The following is an 18,061-nucleotide window of genomic DNA, read 5'->3' as shown; positions in this document are numbered from 1 at the left end:
GTCTTTATGAACTTGACAAACCCATAAACAAATCCCTTGAAGAGAGTGTATGTCAGTTCGAAAAAATCATTGTGTCACTAATGCAAAAAGGTAAATGCAGTGAAAATTTGAAACTGTAGAATGACATGCATGAGTTAAAAAGATGTTTGGACTTGCTTTTTTATTACAAATATTGAAACTTCAAAAAATCTTTTGAGATGAGACACTCCATGAGAATAGTATTTGTTTTCTATGGAATAATATTTCAGATCTCCATCTTAGAATAAAGAGAGCTTCGTGATATCCCAGCAGGGGATACCAGTTTAGTCTTGATGGCTAGCAAAGTTCTGTAGCTGCTGATGCTTCCCAGTTTGGAAAACCCTTACCAACTCTGCCTGGGGACCTAGCAGGGAAGATCAGCTGGTGTCCCATTGACCACAGAGGTCTTAGCAGGGGTAATCTAATGAATGCAATTTTAGGTCAATTAAAAACCAATCAGACAGACCCAAAACCCTGAGGTTGAACCTTTGAACTTGAGTGACAACTTCTGTGTTAAGAGACCATAGACATTAAACACAAGACAGATACTTTTGATGAGGAAATAACTGCAAGTGATAGGCCCTGGGCTGATGCAGAGCTCACTGATGTAGAAAACCTTCTCAGTAATCTCAGTAATAGTGCTTCTTTCCAGAAAAGGAAGGTACTAGATATTCACATATCAACAAACCTTTTCTTAGCCTCCAACTTTTTTTTATAAGTTTTTTTTTTAACGTTTATTTATTTTTGAGAGACAGAGAGAGATGGAGCAAGACCAGGGGAAGGGCAGAGAGAGGGAGACACAGAATCCAAAGCAGGCTCCAGGCTCTGAGCTGTCTGCACAGAGCCTGAGGTGTGGCTTGAACCCAAGAACCTGACCTGAGCCAAAGTCAGATGCTTAACCAAATGACCCACCCAGGCACCCCCTAACCTCTAACTTTTGAGATGCTAACGTACTATCCCTTAGAATATTTTAGAGACATGTATTGAACGTTTTAGTCAAGTTTGGGGGTTCTTTTTTTTGGTTTGAGGGTTTTTGTTTCTTGTTTGCCCTGTACCCTCTTCCACTTGATAACTGCACAGAAGTTTTATAAAATAATGTAGAATTTTGGTCACAAAGAAAGAGAACCATTAAAAATCATATGATCGAGTTCCCTGAGCTGGATCTAGAAAAACTGGCTCTTTCTTAGGGAATGAGATACTTAGAAAAAGGACAGTCTGTCCTCACAAGTAGCGATTAACTAGAATTCTCATTTTTTAAAACTGGCTTTATCAGGCATTCTGACTCTTTCTAAAGAGATTGCTACTGCTAACCACTCTTTCAGTTCACTGGGGAATTAATGCTCAGTGGCCCACTGGGGTTCATACAATAGCATTAAATAATTACTCCTCCTTTATGTATCTCCTGCTGTCTTAAAAAAATAAGTATACTAAAATTGGCTGTGCGAGAACTCAGGACATCTAACTGTGAAGAAAATATGCACACATATATATCCACTCGGTGGTTAAGAGGCAGCTTCAAGTACTCCGTAACAAGCAAATTGTTCACACAGAGACAAGAAAGAAAAGGAGCGAAGAAAAACTGGCCACAGTAGCCCAAGTGGTGGTGATAAAGCTCAGGAACTAGTGGAGCTGAAGGGAGCAGGTGTAGGTACAGTCTGCAGCTTGGTGTGAAGGAGAGGGATCCACAGTTCTCCCTAAATCCAGTGACAAGCATGGTGGCCATCTTCTCTGCGCAGTTAGCCCCCAGCACTAGGAGGACAAGAGCAGGGATAAGGTGGAGGGAGCCCTGATATGGAGGGGAAGGAAGGTCATGAAGGATGCAAGGCAGGCGGGGAGAGGCGGTGCTTCAAGCTTCTTTCCTTGAGCTGACTCACAAACCCGGTTTGATTTGGTGAATGCATTTGGTGCCAGGCCTGGCCGTGTCTCCTTAGACCCCAGATAGGGCCGCCCTGTGTGCCTGGAGCAGTGGGAGAGTTGTCTTAAGGTTGACAAGCAGAAAAAAAAAAAAAAAAAAAAAAAAGTTGAGGCTCTCTTAAATGTTGTAGTGGCAAGAATGAGAACTGGCGAGTTTATAGCCTTACTGCTCCTCTGCGCTGTGCTTGGCCTCAGCTTTCTCATCTGTAAAATGGGGTACTCATACCCCAGAGGGACATTGTGAGGTAAATTGTTATCAAGTTCCCCCTCAAGGTGCCTTGTGGTAGATGATTGACAAAGTTAAGCCACTTTCTCCTTTTCAGCTCCTGCAGTTTCATTTGTAAAACAGAGCATTTAGAATTCTAAATGCTTTCTAAAATGTGAAATCCGGCAGAAGAGAATTGCTGAGAAGTGTATGCGTTATGGTTTACACATCTCAGGTCTCAAGACCTTGCTAATTCCACTAATTCTTGGCAAAGAGACGCCAGCAAAGGTGAGGTCAGGACAGTCCAAGAGCAGGCAGTGAGGGCAGCCTGTGCCATGGAGCTGCCCATTGAGGGCATGTGGGCAAACAACATGCCCACAGACCTAAACACAGAGCGGTGTTTAGACATGTGCCTACAAACCAGGGACTGCGTTGCAAACTGCTGTCTGTGGGCTATCTGTGCCTCACAGATTTTTTTTTCCCTTAGCTAGCATACTATTTTTTTTTTTTTCTAGAGCTCTGGAAAACCTGGCTCAAAACCTTAAAAGCAAGCTTAGTTTTTTTTTGAGTAATTTTTATAAATGGCTTTAGTCAGGGACTTCACTCTTGTTTTACCACATTCCCTGTCATTTCCAGTTGCTCTAGACCTGGCCATTCTGTTTCTATCTGGCCCATGAGTTTTTAGTCCCTCTTTCAGGGCCAAGGCAAGGCAGGACACAAGCCAGGGACCTGACCCTGGACACAGAAGCAGCCATTGAATGGTTCTCTCCTCTATCTCAGGGTTTCTGGATGAAATACAGGACTCTGTTAAATTTGCATGTCAGGTAAACCTAAGTATATATATTTTATGTAAGTATGTCGCATGGAATCTTCTTATTTCCTAAATGTGGCGTCCTACTCTACCCTCACTTATAATTCACATCATGGCACCAAAAGTACTCCATAAGTAGTAATTGTCATTGTAACATTTGGAAAAGGAATCTTGGAAACAGAACACCTTAGCAGCCTTGGAGAAAGGGAGAGAGAACTAATATATTTCAGCATTTGAAAGAGATAAATTGAGCAAGGCTCATGAGTGAATGTTTTAATTTGATATGGGGTAAAATTGGAAACTGTCATAGCTAGGAGGGTTTTTCTTCATGCTGGGCAATGACAGATCGAAGGTTACTGGACTCGGGCCTTGCTCAGTGAAGAACTGTGTCAGGAGGAGCATCATTCCTAGGACTGTCTTCAGTGCATCTTGATGCCTGTTAGTGAGAGGATGCTAAACACTGTAATTGTGTTAGACTCCAGGCCTGCGGTCTCTGTGAATCCTGTCATACATACCAAGCTCTGCATTCTGTCACCTCTAGGTGACATTGGCCTCTTTCCTTTTCTATCCTGTTAATTCACTTCTCCCTCAATTGCCTTGCCTACTCCGAGTGTAGCTGAGTTTCCTCTTTTTTCAGGCTGTTCTCCCTTATCTCTAATTCTTGTGGCCTGGGAGGGAAATGAGGAGGTGGTGTGACTAGAGGCCAGCAATATTCATTGGACGTCTTCTATCAGCCAGGTGCATTATCCAATTTGATCTCTTGACCATGCTGTAAGGAAGGTAACGTTATTCTTTTCTTAAATATGTGCTTTATTTTTTAGAGCAGTTATTTTTTTCAGGGCAAAATAGAGTGGAAAATATAGAGAGTTCCCATTTATCCGTGCCCCAACATACCCTACTATTAACGTCCTGTACCACAGTGGTACCTTTGTTACAACTGACTATTGTTATTTAAAGATGAGAAAACAGGGTTTGTGAGGTCAGAGTCAGGTAGCAGGGCTCTGTCTTTGCCGGTGGAAGCCTGCCTGCTTTGTTTCCACAGCTGCCTCAGCACCAAGTCTCTCCCTGGTCTGGTGCTCCTTGTGGTCCTTTCAGCCTTCATTCTCACAGGGGAATGTAGGCAGGTGTAGCTTTAGATAAGAGGAAGGTGTGGGTAGATTGTTGTCTCGTGTTCCCACACCTAGAGATTCTTCTCCAGTGGATAAGAATGGGTTTTCGAGAAGCTGTGACTTAATTCCCTGAAGTTACTTTTTATCTTTTCCTCCTTCCACTTTCCAGTCCACAAAGATTAAAAGAAGGAAGGTGGATAAAGTGATCCTAAAAATTTTCTGTGTTGAGATTTTATCTGAAAGTTCCAGAAGTTACTTTCATGGGACAATCAAGTCATTTCAGGCAGTTTGATGGAATCTACTGTCCAGCTTTAAAATTCATGTTTTTCAAAACATCAACTGTAAGTATAATCTTAAGAGCTAACAATCAGTGAGGTTGATTGACCTCACACCCTAGACCTCACCTCAACCAAACATAGCCCTTCGTGTCCTCTAGAACAGGGGGAATGTGAGTGTCACTGGATTACAGTTTCTTCCCTTAAGTACCACATGGCAAGCTGTCACATAAATGAGCCAGAGATGGCCTCTGAGTTGCTCATGTGTCCACTGTAGTCTGAAATATTGTTAGCTCAATAGCCCACTGACACTAAATTCAGGTTTTTACACATGCAATTATTTAAAACAAACAAGCAGAGTTTTAGCCATTTAGAGCCTGCCTGCTTTATATACTCTATGAAACCTTACCCAGCATCTGTTGACCATTGATAAGAGAGGGCCTTGTGGTTTTAATATCCCAGGCTGCTACTGCCTTCTGGAGTTCTTTCACCCACAGACTTCCTCCCATGCTTCTGAGTGAAGTCACTTAGCACATAAGCTCCCTTTCTCCTGGGAGTTCCCTTGCCATCCTTCCTTTCAGGAGGCTGGCCTCTTTTCCTTAAGCCTCTGGACAGTCTCTTGCTGTGAGGGACTTCCATCTTCCATGAGCCCAGTCCAGGCAGCACGCAGTAAAGCTTATTGTGCATTACTGTTTATTGTGGGCATATCGATGCCCTAGATTAGCCCCCACATCCCTCAAGAAGACCCCCTACACAAGCAGACCGGGCACAACTAACATTTCAAGAAACCAGGCACAAGAACCTTCAGAACTAAAATTGACCCATACTGCCTACATCTGGAAAAGACCCTTTGTAGAAAAGGTTCTCATTGTCTCTTCTTCTACCTTTTGGATATCAAATAGTTGTATATATTTTTAAGTGTGTATATTTATAGTTTGTGTACTAAATAAGTTTGCCTGGTTTTATGTATATTTGCCCCCTCCTATTTGTATATGTTACTAGAAAAAAGTATGATGCTTTTTCAGATTACAATGATCAGAGACATACTTAGGTTTTTAATAAAAATAAGTATAGTGCCTACAATTTATCATGTACTTACTGTGTGTCAGGCAATATATTAAGCTCTTTCCATGCATTATTTTACTTAATCATGAGAGTAACCAGTGAGGCTAGTACTTATATTTCTTTACATTTTATGGGTGTGGAAAGTGGGTTCAGAGAGATTAGTTGCCTCATTTAGAGTCACATTAATGATGCTGCCATTGGATATGAACCCAGTTTGTCAGATGCCTACACCTGTGGCCCGCTCTCTTACATATGTCTTCAATAAGTGAGAGGGTTTTCTATAAGGACACATGAGAAAGTAAGTAAACAGCCTCAGTGGGCAGAGCCACACCTCATGGAGTGGAGGAAAACAATTCATCAACATTCAGGATTCAACAGCACTGTTTGTAGTTCTGCAGTGGCTCCAGGACCTAACCTAATTCCCCTGGGGCATCCTGTCTGCCTCCCAGCCTCTTGCTTTTCTCTCCTCACCTTCCATCTCCCTCATGGTTTCATCTGCCTCAGAACTCCTTTTTTCATGGCTTTTCTTCTCTGTATTTTTGTACTTCTCTGTTTCTTCGTCACTCTGGCGTCTGGATTCTCTGTGAATATTTCTGTTACACTTTCATAGGTAGAGTAGATGATTGGGTTGGTCCAGCCATTAACAGAGAGCTTCATATCTGGACACCTCACCTCCAGGGCTCATGGCCAGTCCTTAGTTGTCTGCCTTTGGGTCAGGCACCAGGCCCTGGATCAGTCAGCTGAGACCAGGGACTTACTTCAATCACACTGTACAAATGATGGAAATTTTGTGTAAGACCACACAGGACAGAGCTACAAGTGGGACTTGAGCTTGCAGACTTTTGTAAGGAGGCAGCAAAAGCCCAAGTCTTCATAAGATCTGTCTGGCAAAAACAGTGAGATATTCAAAAAGATTTTTAATGTATCTATTTTGAACAACCTAAGACTATATGGTTGCTGAAAGCATCAGCAAATAAAAACATTTTCAAGGGTAGTTCCTAGCAACAAAAATGTAAGCTGTGAAATCCATATTTACCTGGGGAAATTCAAGCATATTTTTGTTTATTTGTGGCTTCTCATGTCACTGATTAGGTCAGGACATAAAATGGAAAACAGATCATTGGTTGTGATAGCAGAGTTACATACAATGTTAGTTCTCTTCTTCTGTTACATTTATAAACATTTATGAGTATGTACGAATGGATAATGTTAAGGTTCCATACATTATCTATTAGATTATAAGCATGATAGAGTCATGTACACTTCCCCTTCGTTGCTTTAGCATCTTATTATTCATTTATTGAGCAGACACTCAATAAATGACATTGCCTAATTACTTAACTCTGTTGCCAATTGAAAAGAAAGTGCTAGTGGAAGAATCTTCCATGAGAGTAGAGTCGAGGAGAAATAAAGCTACTTTTATGGATATTTTATGTCTTAATTCCAGTTTCTCTGGGTCAAGATAATAAATTGCTGTAATAGAATTTTGTATCGTTCTCTTCTGTTTGTTCCCATTCACACCATGTGTTAGCTGTGCCTCTCACTGATGCAAATATAAACATTCAGGAAAATATAAATCTTTGGTATGCTTTCATTTTTTTTTCATGAGGGCTTCAGTACTGTGTTTGAAGTCCTAATCAACTTCTAGTTTAGGCCTATTTTAATCCTTCTACTTGGGATGTCAAGCTGTAGAACTCTAATTAAATTGATGAAAGACTACAAAACAAAATTAAGGAACATGTGAAGATGGAGATTAATCCTGTCCATGGACTTCTTTGTTAATAGTTGAATTTTGGAAGTGACCTTCTGTCCTGTCAGCTCACAAGCTCACTGAGTCTAGAGAGATTAAATGCCTTCATCCCCAAGATCCCTCAGCTGACTAATGGCTTAATACTATAAAATTAGAAGCTATAGCATTTTGATGTTTCCAGATATTTGTATAAGTCATAGCCTTAGTTACAAAGTTGACTTTATATATGACTTGTGAGTTCAGTCTCACTATTATACACACACACACACACACACACACACACACACGTTGTCTTCTGTTTGGCTTTAACTTGGTAAATCATTTCCAGAGGTGATCAAACACTGGAATCATTTAACAATATGGTGTTTCCTCCTCATTTCATAAGTTCCTGGAGAAGCCACTCTTTATGCTCCATTCAAGGCATTTTGACCACAGAGTTTTCTTTTTTTTCTCTCTCTTTAACTCCTCAAAATCCCATGGGATGAGGAACCCATTCTGAGAAATAAGTCACAGCAACTTTTGAAATATAGAAAGCCAAGCAATTAGTGTCAGATTTTCCCTTGGGGAAAAAAGATTATACACACACACACACACACACACACATATACACACACACACACATATATATACACACACACATATATATGTATATGTATATATATATATATATATATATATATATATATATACATACATACACACACTACAGAGGTAACTCAAGGAAGTTCTGTACTAGTGGTACATTGTATAAATGATAACTTTTGATAAAGCAACAATCTATCTTCTCTGGGAGAGATTTATGCCATCTTTGAGTCATTAATAGTATATGACACTGGTTTCCACTCAGAGCTGAAACAAATCATCGTAGAGTTTTTTGTTGTTCTTGTATCAGGTATATTTCAAAAGCTTTTGAATTTATAAAATGTCTGGAAATTTACAGGAATGAAGTTGACCAAATGTACACTTAATGGGAAAACCAAATCAAACTCAGATGTAATCTCAAGGTGTTTTTGTGGACTTCATATTCCTGGTCTTTTCAGAGGGGCATTGGTTTCTTTTTCTGTGATGTGAATTTAGTTGGTTCCAGTATAAGTTTAAATTCAGTAAACAGGTGATTACCCACCATGTGCAAAGCCATACACTAGGTGCAATCATGGACTGTGCTCATGTAATCCTTACATATACCCGGTGAGGAATATGATCCTATTACTTCAAAGAAAGTCTTGTAAAAACTATGACTCATCCATGATTACGTGACTAATCAGTGGTATTATAGGAATCATAAATCATGTTATTTTATCCTTAAATCGATTATACCTTCCAATAAAATTATAAGGAGAAAAGTCTTGAAAATACTTCCTTGTCCACATTCTATTGATTGTTGCAGGATCAACAATCTGATTCATCAAAGGAAGATTCTGTTGCTGACTCATTAAAGGAAGATGATGTTGGTTAATGCCATGACTTTGGAGTCAGGCCAACATGGGGATGAACCCTGGCTCTTCAGCTGTGGAGAAATGTCATGACTTTGAATAAAGATGTTTGGGTTTTAACTTGCAAACCTCAATTTCTTTACCAAACAATAGTAATACAACATTTCATAGGGTTGTAATGAGAATTGAGTACAATACTGAACATAGAGTATTTAGCAGAGCACCCAGCAAATTGTACAGATTCTTAGCAGTTATTATTCATAGAGATAGTGGTGGGATAAGAAGATAGTACAAATTGGCTAACAAAAGATGTTTATTGTGAAGAATTTTGAAGAATTTTGAAGAATTATGAAGAATTTTCTTATTAATAAAATTGTATTGATCTCACTGAAGATGTTGGTTATAAACAGCCCGCGTAAAGTATTTGTCAACTTTAGGTGATGCTTTTTTAAGATATTTTAAAATATGGAACCAGAATAGAACATTTTTAGGTTATGTCCATATTTTAATTATTTTGCTAATGGATTGGGAATAATGGCATGAATAAATTCTGACAGGTGAAGAGTTCCCAGCCCTCTTTAAGAAATGCATACAAAACTAATTATATATATTCTTTGAATCATTAAAAAAAATTCTACAGCTATTATACAGTGGTTATACGACTATTTTGACAGGCTCTTAGAACAATTTCTCTCCTTAAAAATCATTCACTTTCTACTAGAGTTAGTGTCTAGCACAATAGGTCAGAACTTTATCTGTAAGCCAGGAGAAATTAATTTGGTTTTCATTATATGTAGATAAATTAATTTTGTTAAAATTAATAAAAAATAATTTATATAATGTATGACAGAGAAGTTTGGCTTTAAAAATAATCCTGGTACAAGGAATCTAGATTGGGAATATACAGGATCAGTCTTTATTATACAGGTACACAGATATCTATACAATTCAAGATTGATTATATTAAAACAAGCTGAAGTTTCCCCAGATTTAAATATAACCATAGAGTTTCATTTATTGCCCGTAGACTTCTCCACATTAACTTGGTCAACATACATCAAAGTGTTTAAAGTGATAACCTTGGATATTTGTCTATATACTATGAGGTTGACAAAGTACAAAGAACCTTGTGCAAAAATCAGAATCTTAAATATAGTCTTTGCAGATTTAATCTTTCATGAGAATAAAATAGATAAATGTAAGAATGGTTCATCCTTTAAGGGTAAGTTAAATTTTGTTACTGGGAAATGACTTTTGAAAGTGATATCTCTAGATTCAAAAAAGAAATCTCCGTTTGTAAATATAAAGGGACAGTGTGTGTGTGTGTGTGTGTGTGTGTGTGTGTGTGTTCTAGTTTATTCATACCATTGTCATCCTTTTAATTAATCATCATCTTTTTAACTAAGCCATAAGTTTTTTGTTTTTTTTTTTTTTAATTTTTTTTTTTCAACATTTATTTATTTTTTGGGACAGAGAGAGACAGAGCATGAACAGGGGAGGGGCAGAGAGAGAGGGAGACACAGAATCGGAAACAGGCTCCAGGCTCTGAGCCATCAGCCCAGAGCCTGACGCGGGGCTCGAACTCACGGACCGCGAGATCGTGACCTGGCTGAAGTTGGACGCCCAACCGACTGCGCCACCCAGGCGCCCCTAAGCCATAAGTTTTAAGGCTTTAACCTTTAGGTCCTCAGTGAATGATCTATTTCATAGCAAAAACATCTTAAATTCAAATTATAATCCTATTTTCATTTCTTTTTCTCAGATGATGAAACATGCTTGGAATAATTATAAACGTTATGCCTGGGGATTAAATGAACTGAAACCTATATCAAAAGAAGGCCATTCGAGCAGTTTGTTTGGTGAGTAGAATGTGCTTTGGTTTCTTAGTGACAGTAACTTTTCTCCGATTGATGGAACTTGTGGGTGGTAAAGTTTGTGTGCCCCTCCAGGCCATGTTGCTAGGAAACTTGCATACCTGCTGCAATTATCTGCAAGGACTGGGCATAGTGTGTCCTTCAGACAGAGCACTCTATGTTGGAATCACTTGAGTACCTTTAAAAAAAAATACTGATGCCTGGGGAACAGTCCCAAAGATTATCATTTAATGGCTGTGGGTGCAGCATCAAGATTTTTAGCTCTTTGGGTGATACCCAGCAGAGGAGCGTTTGGTTGGCTGCATTAACTGTTTCTTGTCAGGTAAAGTTGTGTCTTTATCGATAAGCTTTATTGATCACCAGCCTGCCATGGTGATCTTCACTGTATCTTGGTGACTCTCAACTTAGCTCTGGGTTTCTCCTGTTTGTGCCGTGGAAGAGAAAGTGAGAATGGATGGTCAGTTATTTGAATGTCCATTTAGGGGCGCCTGGGTGGCGCAGTCGGTTAAGCGTCCGACTTCAGCCAGGTCATGATCTCGCGGTCTGTGAGTTCGAGCCCCGCGTCGGGCTCTGGGCTGATGGCTCGGAGCCTGGAGCCTGTTTCCGATTCTGCGTCTCCCTCTCTCTCTGCCCCTCCCCCGTTCATGCTCTGTCTCTCTCTGTCCCAAAAATAAATAAAAAACGTTGAAAAAAAAAAAAATGAATGTCCATTTATCTGCATTGGCATGCTTCATTGCATTTTGTCCTCACAGCATCCCTTTATGTTTGGTACGGTGGGTATTAATAGCAATCCCATTGTGACGTGAGGAAGCTAGGGAACAGAAGTGTTAGGTGGATTCCTTGGGTCACAGAGCTACCATTGTCATTCTCCTCACACTTGATTCTTTTTTATCCTGCACAATTTTGCCTGTAAGTAATAGGATGAAGGGGATACAGTCTTATTCCAACACTTCTTAATTCCGCATAGAAAATGTGACTTTTTATACTTTAACTGACGGTGTTAAATAGTATCAAATCATATAACAAACAACAGAATCAACTGACATTTATTATGTACTAAGCGCCATTTGTGTGTCATCTCCCTTAACCTCATTATTATACACATTTTATAGATGAGAAAGATGCAGCTCAGAGCATAACTTGCCCATGTGAGCCACGTACTAACAGGCTGAGCTGGGGCAGAACCCAGGTGTGTCTAAGGTCAGAGTCTGTGGTCCTCTTTTCCATTTATTCAGGATCTTCCATGTGTTTGGATCTCCTTCCAGTACTGGTGTTAACACAATACAAGTCTTTGCAGAGTTCATGGCCTTGGGCAGAAGAGCTGTGTGTAAACAGTGAGTTGTCAGAGCATTAGAAGGGTCAGATATTCATATGAAGTTGATTCCAGGTGGGAAGAAGAGAATTGTAAGAACAGTTAGGGAGAGCTGGCAGAGTAGAAGAAAGACTGGTTGGTCCATCACAGTGATGCAGACCTGGAAGAGAGCCCAAACCTGGAGTAGTGACAGAAGTGCTTTCAGATGTTTTTATAAAGTAGTGTTTTCAGGACACAGTGACCAGTTAACATGGGTGTTGAGAGTTAGGAATTGAAGACAAATTTAGAAGCTTCATGCAGACTCAGAGGCCTTTGTTTTTTCATTGTTTCCTATAACTTTTTAAAATCTAATTCTGTTTTTACTTTTATCCCTATAAAAGTTGCTTGTATAATTAATAACTCAGTTTTGTGTAAATTTGTCAAAATCTTTGTCTAAGAGATTATTTTGTTAACATGTTGATGATTTTTTAAATTATTCTTAAGCATCGAAACATACTAAGTCTCTTAGTATGGAATGTGCATATGAAGAAGACAGGTCTTTTCCATTCTGAGGAAGTTTACAGGCTAAAGGAGATGCATACAAGTAATTATAATGGAAGGCAGAAAGTGATGAATGCAAGACCAATGTAAAGTCTTCATGTCAAGGGAGTTCGAAGGAAATGAATCATAAAGTCAAGATGGGGTGGGTGGGTGGAAGGGGAGGTTAGGATCAGTCAGGCCTTCAAAGAGAGTGAATTCCATTTTAGAATAATGGCTTCTTAGAGCTATCATAATTTTAGATCTAACTATATTTAAAAATTTTGCACAGGTGCACTTTGATGTGATTACATTCAAATTAATATGTGTGTTGCTCCTTTGTTTCAGATCTATTTTTTGTTGCTGGAGAATTCAGTCACAAATGAAATGTCTAAGAGATTATTTTCTACAAGTTCAGAAGAAACTTTAAAGATTAGTGTATCAATTCATAGCCTGTGATTATTGTTAGTTTGGTTTTGATGCAGCTTTTACACTCTCTTTACTGAAAGAAGTTTAGACTGTGTTCATTATTACTATTATTAGTAAATTCTGTATTCCCCTTTTCCAAGGATGGTCAATTTGCTTATATGTGTGTCAAATATTTTAATCAATAAATGTTTTTCTGATATTTCCAGGTAGTATTAAAGGAGCAACAATAGTAGATGCCCTGGATACACTTTTTATAATGGAAATGAAAGATGAATTTGAAGAGGCAAAATCATGGGTTGAAGAAAATCTAGATTTTAATGTGGTGAGTTAAACAAAAATTGCCAATTCAGTTTTTAAATCTCAGTTTAACATGGACAAATTCTGTTGTGGGGCCAATTATTGTGCTATATACCATAGCAGAAACAAAGAATGCATTTTTAAATAGTACCATACTATATTCTTTCCCCCGTTACTGTGGAAGTACATGTTTTTGTTTTTTAGCAAATTAGGAGTAAGGAAAAAGAAATTAAAATCTGTCAAGGCCAACATGTGCCAAGTGTTGATGTTCAAGTACCATAACCACCCTATGAGATGGCCATTATTTTCACACTTGTACAGGCTATAAATTGGAGCCTCAGAGGCTTATCCAGATCACACAGTTAGTTGTGTGTCAGAGCTGTGAGTCTAGCAGAAATCTGTGTGGCTCCATGCTCATGCTTTTGCACCGTGGGCCATGGCACATTGTTTTCATTTTATTAAATTAACTTTTGTTAATTGGAGTACAGGGTACCAGGTAGTGAGCTGCAGTCCAACAAAAGACCACAAGAGAAACTGCAGTAGAGAAGCTTATTACTCACGGGTCCTGAGGAGGTACGCAGCAGGTCTCCAGGGGCCACACAGGGAGGTCAGACAGAGTATAGACAGAACCTGGGGCACATGCCTTTAGTAGGGTGGGTATAGTGCTTTGGAGTCAAATTGGTCAATTTGTACCAGAAAGAGCTACGTTTTGGTAAGGTCCACCGGAGTCTTTTCTAAGGTGTGCACAAGGGGAAGGCCCTGAGGGGCTAGGGAGACCATTGATCACAAGGGCGATTGGGGGAGTCATGCCAGGAACTTGGATTTGCTTGTGACTGCGTGGGCTTAAGGCCCCCCACAGGCTATGTGGCTGCCAAGGCTGCAATACCAAGGAGACCTCCACTAAACTCTCAATATGCATCCACTGTCACATAAATAAGGCTTCAAAATTTGTTAGTTCTATACCCTTGTCTGCATAAAATGTTGTCAATATGTATTTGAAGCCTTTAAAAATCTTTGTGCGTGTACTATCATTCTTAACAAATACATCAAAATCTATTGTATACCAAGGAAAAGGTTCAGAATTAAGGAGAGCGGACACTTCAGAACTTCTTGATAATTTTGATTTGGGAGGGCAGCCCATCTAATTCCATAATCAGTGTTTTGCCTCATGATGAGATTGGCAAAAAACTTGTTTTAAAAAAGTGGAAGAGGGGAGCCTGGGTGGCTCAGTCGGTTAAGCGTCCAACTTCAGCTCAGGTCATGATCTCGCGTTCTGTGAGTTCGAGCCCCGTGTCAGGCTCTGTGCTGACCGCTCAGAGCCTGGAGCCTGTTTCGGATTCTGTGTCTCCCTCTCTCTCTGACCCTCTCCCATTCATGCTCTGTCTCTCTCTGTCTCAAAAATAAGTAAACGTTAAAAAAAAATTTTTTTTAATTAAAAAAATAAAAATAAAAAAGCAGAAGACTGTTGGCCCAGCTATGTTCTAGTCATTCACTTATGTTTGCATTATTAGTATTTTTAATCAGAGATTGTTTCACAGAAAGCCTTATAAGCTTCTTGTCTATCTGGTAAGCATTCGATAGTATCTGTAAATCTCCATAACCAGGCACAAGCAACATGCTGTATGTTGAAACTGGACATAGAAAGAGTGTTTCCCTCTCAACACCTCCACTTTGTGGAGCTCTTGTTCTCTCACAGACCCAGTGAGGACAACAGTGTCAGTCAGAATATTAAAGATCGATAAAACTAAATCTTTTTCCTAACTCTTTGCATTAAAAACCTATATAAATTAAAAGTTTGAATATTTTGTTTCAAGGCTGCATGCTGAGCTTAAGATTCTCTCCCTCCATCTGTACTCTCTCCCTCTCTCTAAAATAAATATATATATATATATTTTTAAAGAATGAATATTTTGTTCCAGCCTTCTTATTAATTGCCTTGTATGCCCCATTTTGGAGATCACTGCCGTAAAGGACATTTAGATAAGTCTGTGTTTAATCTGCCTTATAATTGAATTTTGAATATAAAGGAGACATATTCCAACATAAAAGGACCTTGGAGATCAATGTGTTCGGCTCTTTCATTTTAAAAATGAGAAAACAGGGGGCGCCTGGGTGGCTCAGTCAGTTAAGCGTCCGACTTTGACTCAGGTCATGATGTCACGGTTTGTGAGTTCCAGCCCTGCGTGGGGCTCTGTGCTGACAGCTCAGAGCCTGGAGCCTGCTTCAGATTCTGTGTCTCCTCCTCTCTCTGCCCCTCCCCAACTTGTGCTCTGTCTCTCTATGTCTCTCAAAAAATAAATAAATGTAAAAAAAAAAAATTTTTTTTTAATGAGAAAACAGACCCAGGGAGCTGGTGATTTGCTCAAGGTTCTACAGCCATTTGATTGGAATGACTTGTGATAGATAGCTCTAATATTATCAATAGAACTGAGAATGAAAAATCAAAGCAGTGAAAAAAAATTGTTTCTTCTTGAGGGTTTGTCGTCTCTTACTAATATCTCTGTCCCATCTTGTTATTTATAAGTTAAATTAAAATACCTACCTTTAAATAGGGCTTGTCATCAGCTATCTATGGGAGAGAAAATGGTTAATGTATTCCCTCCCCCAACCCCTCTCAAGAAAGGCTGGGAGAATAGGAACTGGATTCCGTCAAAATCAAATGATTTTTTTCTCCTCCTGTTATCCAGTGTTTTTTCTTTCTTTACTTGTTTCTTTAATTCAAGTATAATTAACATAATGTTATATTCGTTTTGGATATATAATATAGTGATTCAGGAATTCTATATATTTCTCAGTGCTCATCAAGATAAATATATTCCTAACTCCCTTTATCTATTTCACCTCCCCTTCCCCTTTGTTAAGAGGATATTTATATTTTTCCGTTTTAGAGGAACCTTTGTACTGTTTTCCACAGTGGCTGCACCAATTTGCATTCCCACTGACAGTGCTCAAAGGTTTTTTTTCTCCATATCCTCACCAACACCTGTTATTTCTTGTGTATTGTGCCATTCTGACAGGTGTAAAGTGATATCTTGTGTGATTTTAATTTGCATTTCCTTGATGATTAGTGATGTTAAGCATCTTTTCATATATTTGTTGGCCAGTTGTATGTCTTTGGAAAAATGTCTATTCAGGTCTTCTGCCCATATTTTAATTAGATTGGGGTTTTTTGGTCTAAAATTGTATAAGTTCTTTACATATTTTGGATATTAACCCCTTATCAGATATATCATTTGCAAACATCTTCTCCCATTCAGTAGGTTGTCTTTTTGTTTTGTTGGTTTGCTTTGCTGTGTAAAAGCTTTTTATTTTGGTGTGGTCCTAATAGTTTAACTTTGCTTTTGTTTCCCTGTCTGAGGAGATATATCGAGAAAAATGTTTCTACAGCCAATGTCAAAGACATTAGTGCCTATCCTTTCTTCTAGGAATTTTATGATTTCAGATCTCACATTTAGGTGTTTAATCCATTTTGAATTTATTTTTGTGTATAGTATAAGTGGTCCAGTTTCATTCTTTTGCATGTAGCTGTCCAGTTTGCCCGGCACCATTTGATGAAGAGACTATCTTTTCCCCATTGTATGTTCTTGACTAGTCATACATTAATTGACCAAATAAATGTGTATTTCTGGACTCTATTATGTTTTCTTGATCTCTGTGTCTGTTTTTGTGCCAGTAACATACTGTTTTGATTACTACAGCTTTGTAGTGTATCTTGAAATCTGGGGTTGTTGATACCACCAACTTTGTTCTTTTTCAAGATTGCTTTGGCTGTTTGGGGGCTTTTGTAGTTCCATACATATTTTAGGATTATTGTGCTAGTTCTGTGAAAAATGTTGTTAATATTCTTACAGGGATTGCATTCAATCTGTAGATTACTTTGATGGTATGGACATTTTAGCAATATTAGCTCTTCTAATCCATGAGCATGGAATATCCTTCCATTTATTTGTGACTTCTTCAATTTCTTTCATCAGGGTTTTAGTTCTTAGAGTACTCTTCCTTGGTGATGTTTATTCCCAGATATTTTATTATTTTTGGTATAGTTGTAAATGGGATTGTTTTCTTAATTTCTCTTTTTGCTGCTTCATTGTTAGTGTATAGAGATATGGGGCACTTGGGTGGCTCAGTCGGTTGGATGTCCAGCTTCAGCTCAGGTCATGATCTCACGGTTTTTGAGTTTGAGCCTCAAGTCAGGCTCTGTGCTGACAGCTCAGAGCCTGGAGCCTGCTTTTCATTCTGTGTCTCATTCTCTCTCTGCCCCTCCCCACTTGTGCCCTGTCTCTGTCTCTCAAAAATAAATAAATGTAAAGAAAAGAAAATAAATGCAACATATTTCTGTAATTAATTTTGCAGTTTTACCATATTCATTTATCCAAGATCGAATGATTGAAGACAGGAAAGTAGATGTCAGTGATGCTAGACCTGAATAGTATCCAGGTCCCTTGTCTTTTAATTACAGAATTGCTCCCCAAAACTCCCCAAATCCTGCAACAATTCTTTGCTTTCATGACCAGCAGTAGTCTGAGAAACCGTGGAATCATTTATTTAAAAGAACAAAGCGTAAAGGCCTCTCAAGCTAACAGACAAGGTAACAGAAGGTGGTTGGCTGACCTCAGACCACTACCAGGTGACATGAATGTGTTCCGTGGGCGGTGGGGACCTGTGAGGAAGCAGAGGGAATCTAATAGGGGAAATTAGGCTGTGGAGAAGAGCCAATTTTTGTGCTTCCTTACTTGCAAGATAAAGCAGTTGGACTGTTCTTGAGTGGTTGCTTAAATACTGACCTTTAATGTTGTTTATTTAAAGCTATATTTTTGTTTTTTAACAAGATTTTATCCAAATAATTGACAGACTTGTGTAAAATACCATTTTAGAACTGTTATTGATAATCTTGGCCTATGTCTTTCAAAATATACTTTAAAAGTCACAGCCACAGGTCTCAAATTTCTGTTTCTTATAATACTATTCCTAATGTGAGAGGTCTTGAAACATATTTGTTATAGTTCTCTCTGGGTGTTGCCATATTTTCCCTTAAAAAAGCACTTACCAGTAA

The 18,061-nt window shown here is 38.8% G+C and overlaps 1 protein-coding gene across 1 annotated transcript in view; it reads left to right on the top strand.

Annotated features, from left to right (window-relative positions):
• Positions 1-18,061, top strand: part of MAN1A1 (mannosidase alpha class 1A member 1) — a 162,225-nt gene that overhangs the window by 29,312 nt on the left and 114,852 nt on the right. Inside the window, exons 2-3 of the mRNA XM_060616531.3 lie at positions 10,343-10,439; positions 12,918-13,033. Coding sequence (XP_060472514.1) covers positions 10,343-10,439; positions 12,918-13,033 — 213 coding nt within the window. The remainder of the gene's footprint in view (positions 1-10,342; positions 10,440-12,917; positions 13,034-18,061) is intronic.

The sequence above is a fragment of the Panthera onca genome, chromosome B2 (assembly GCF_046562875.1).
Source record: "Panthera onca isolate mPanOnc1 chromosome B2, mPanOnc1 haplotype 2, whole genome shotgun sequence".
Classification (NCBI taxonomy): Eukaryota; Metazoa; Chordata; class Mammalia; order Carnivora; family Felidae; genus Panthera; species Panthera onca.
The sequence above is the reverse complement of the archived record's forward strand: the minus strand, read 5'-3'. Positions and strand labels throughout refer to the sequence as shown.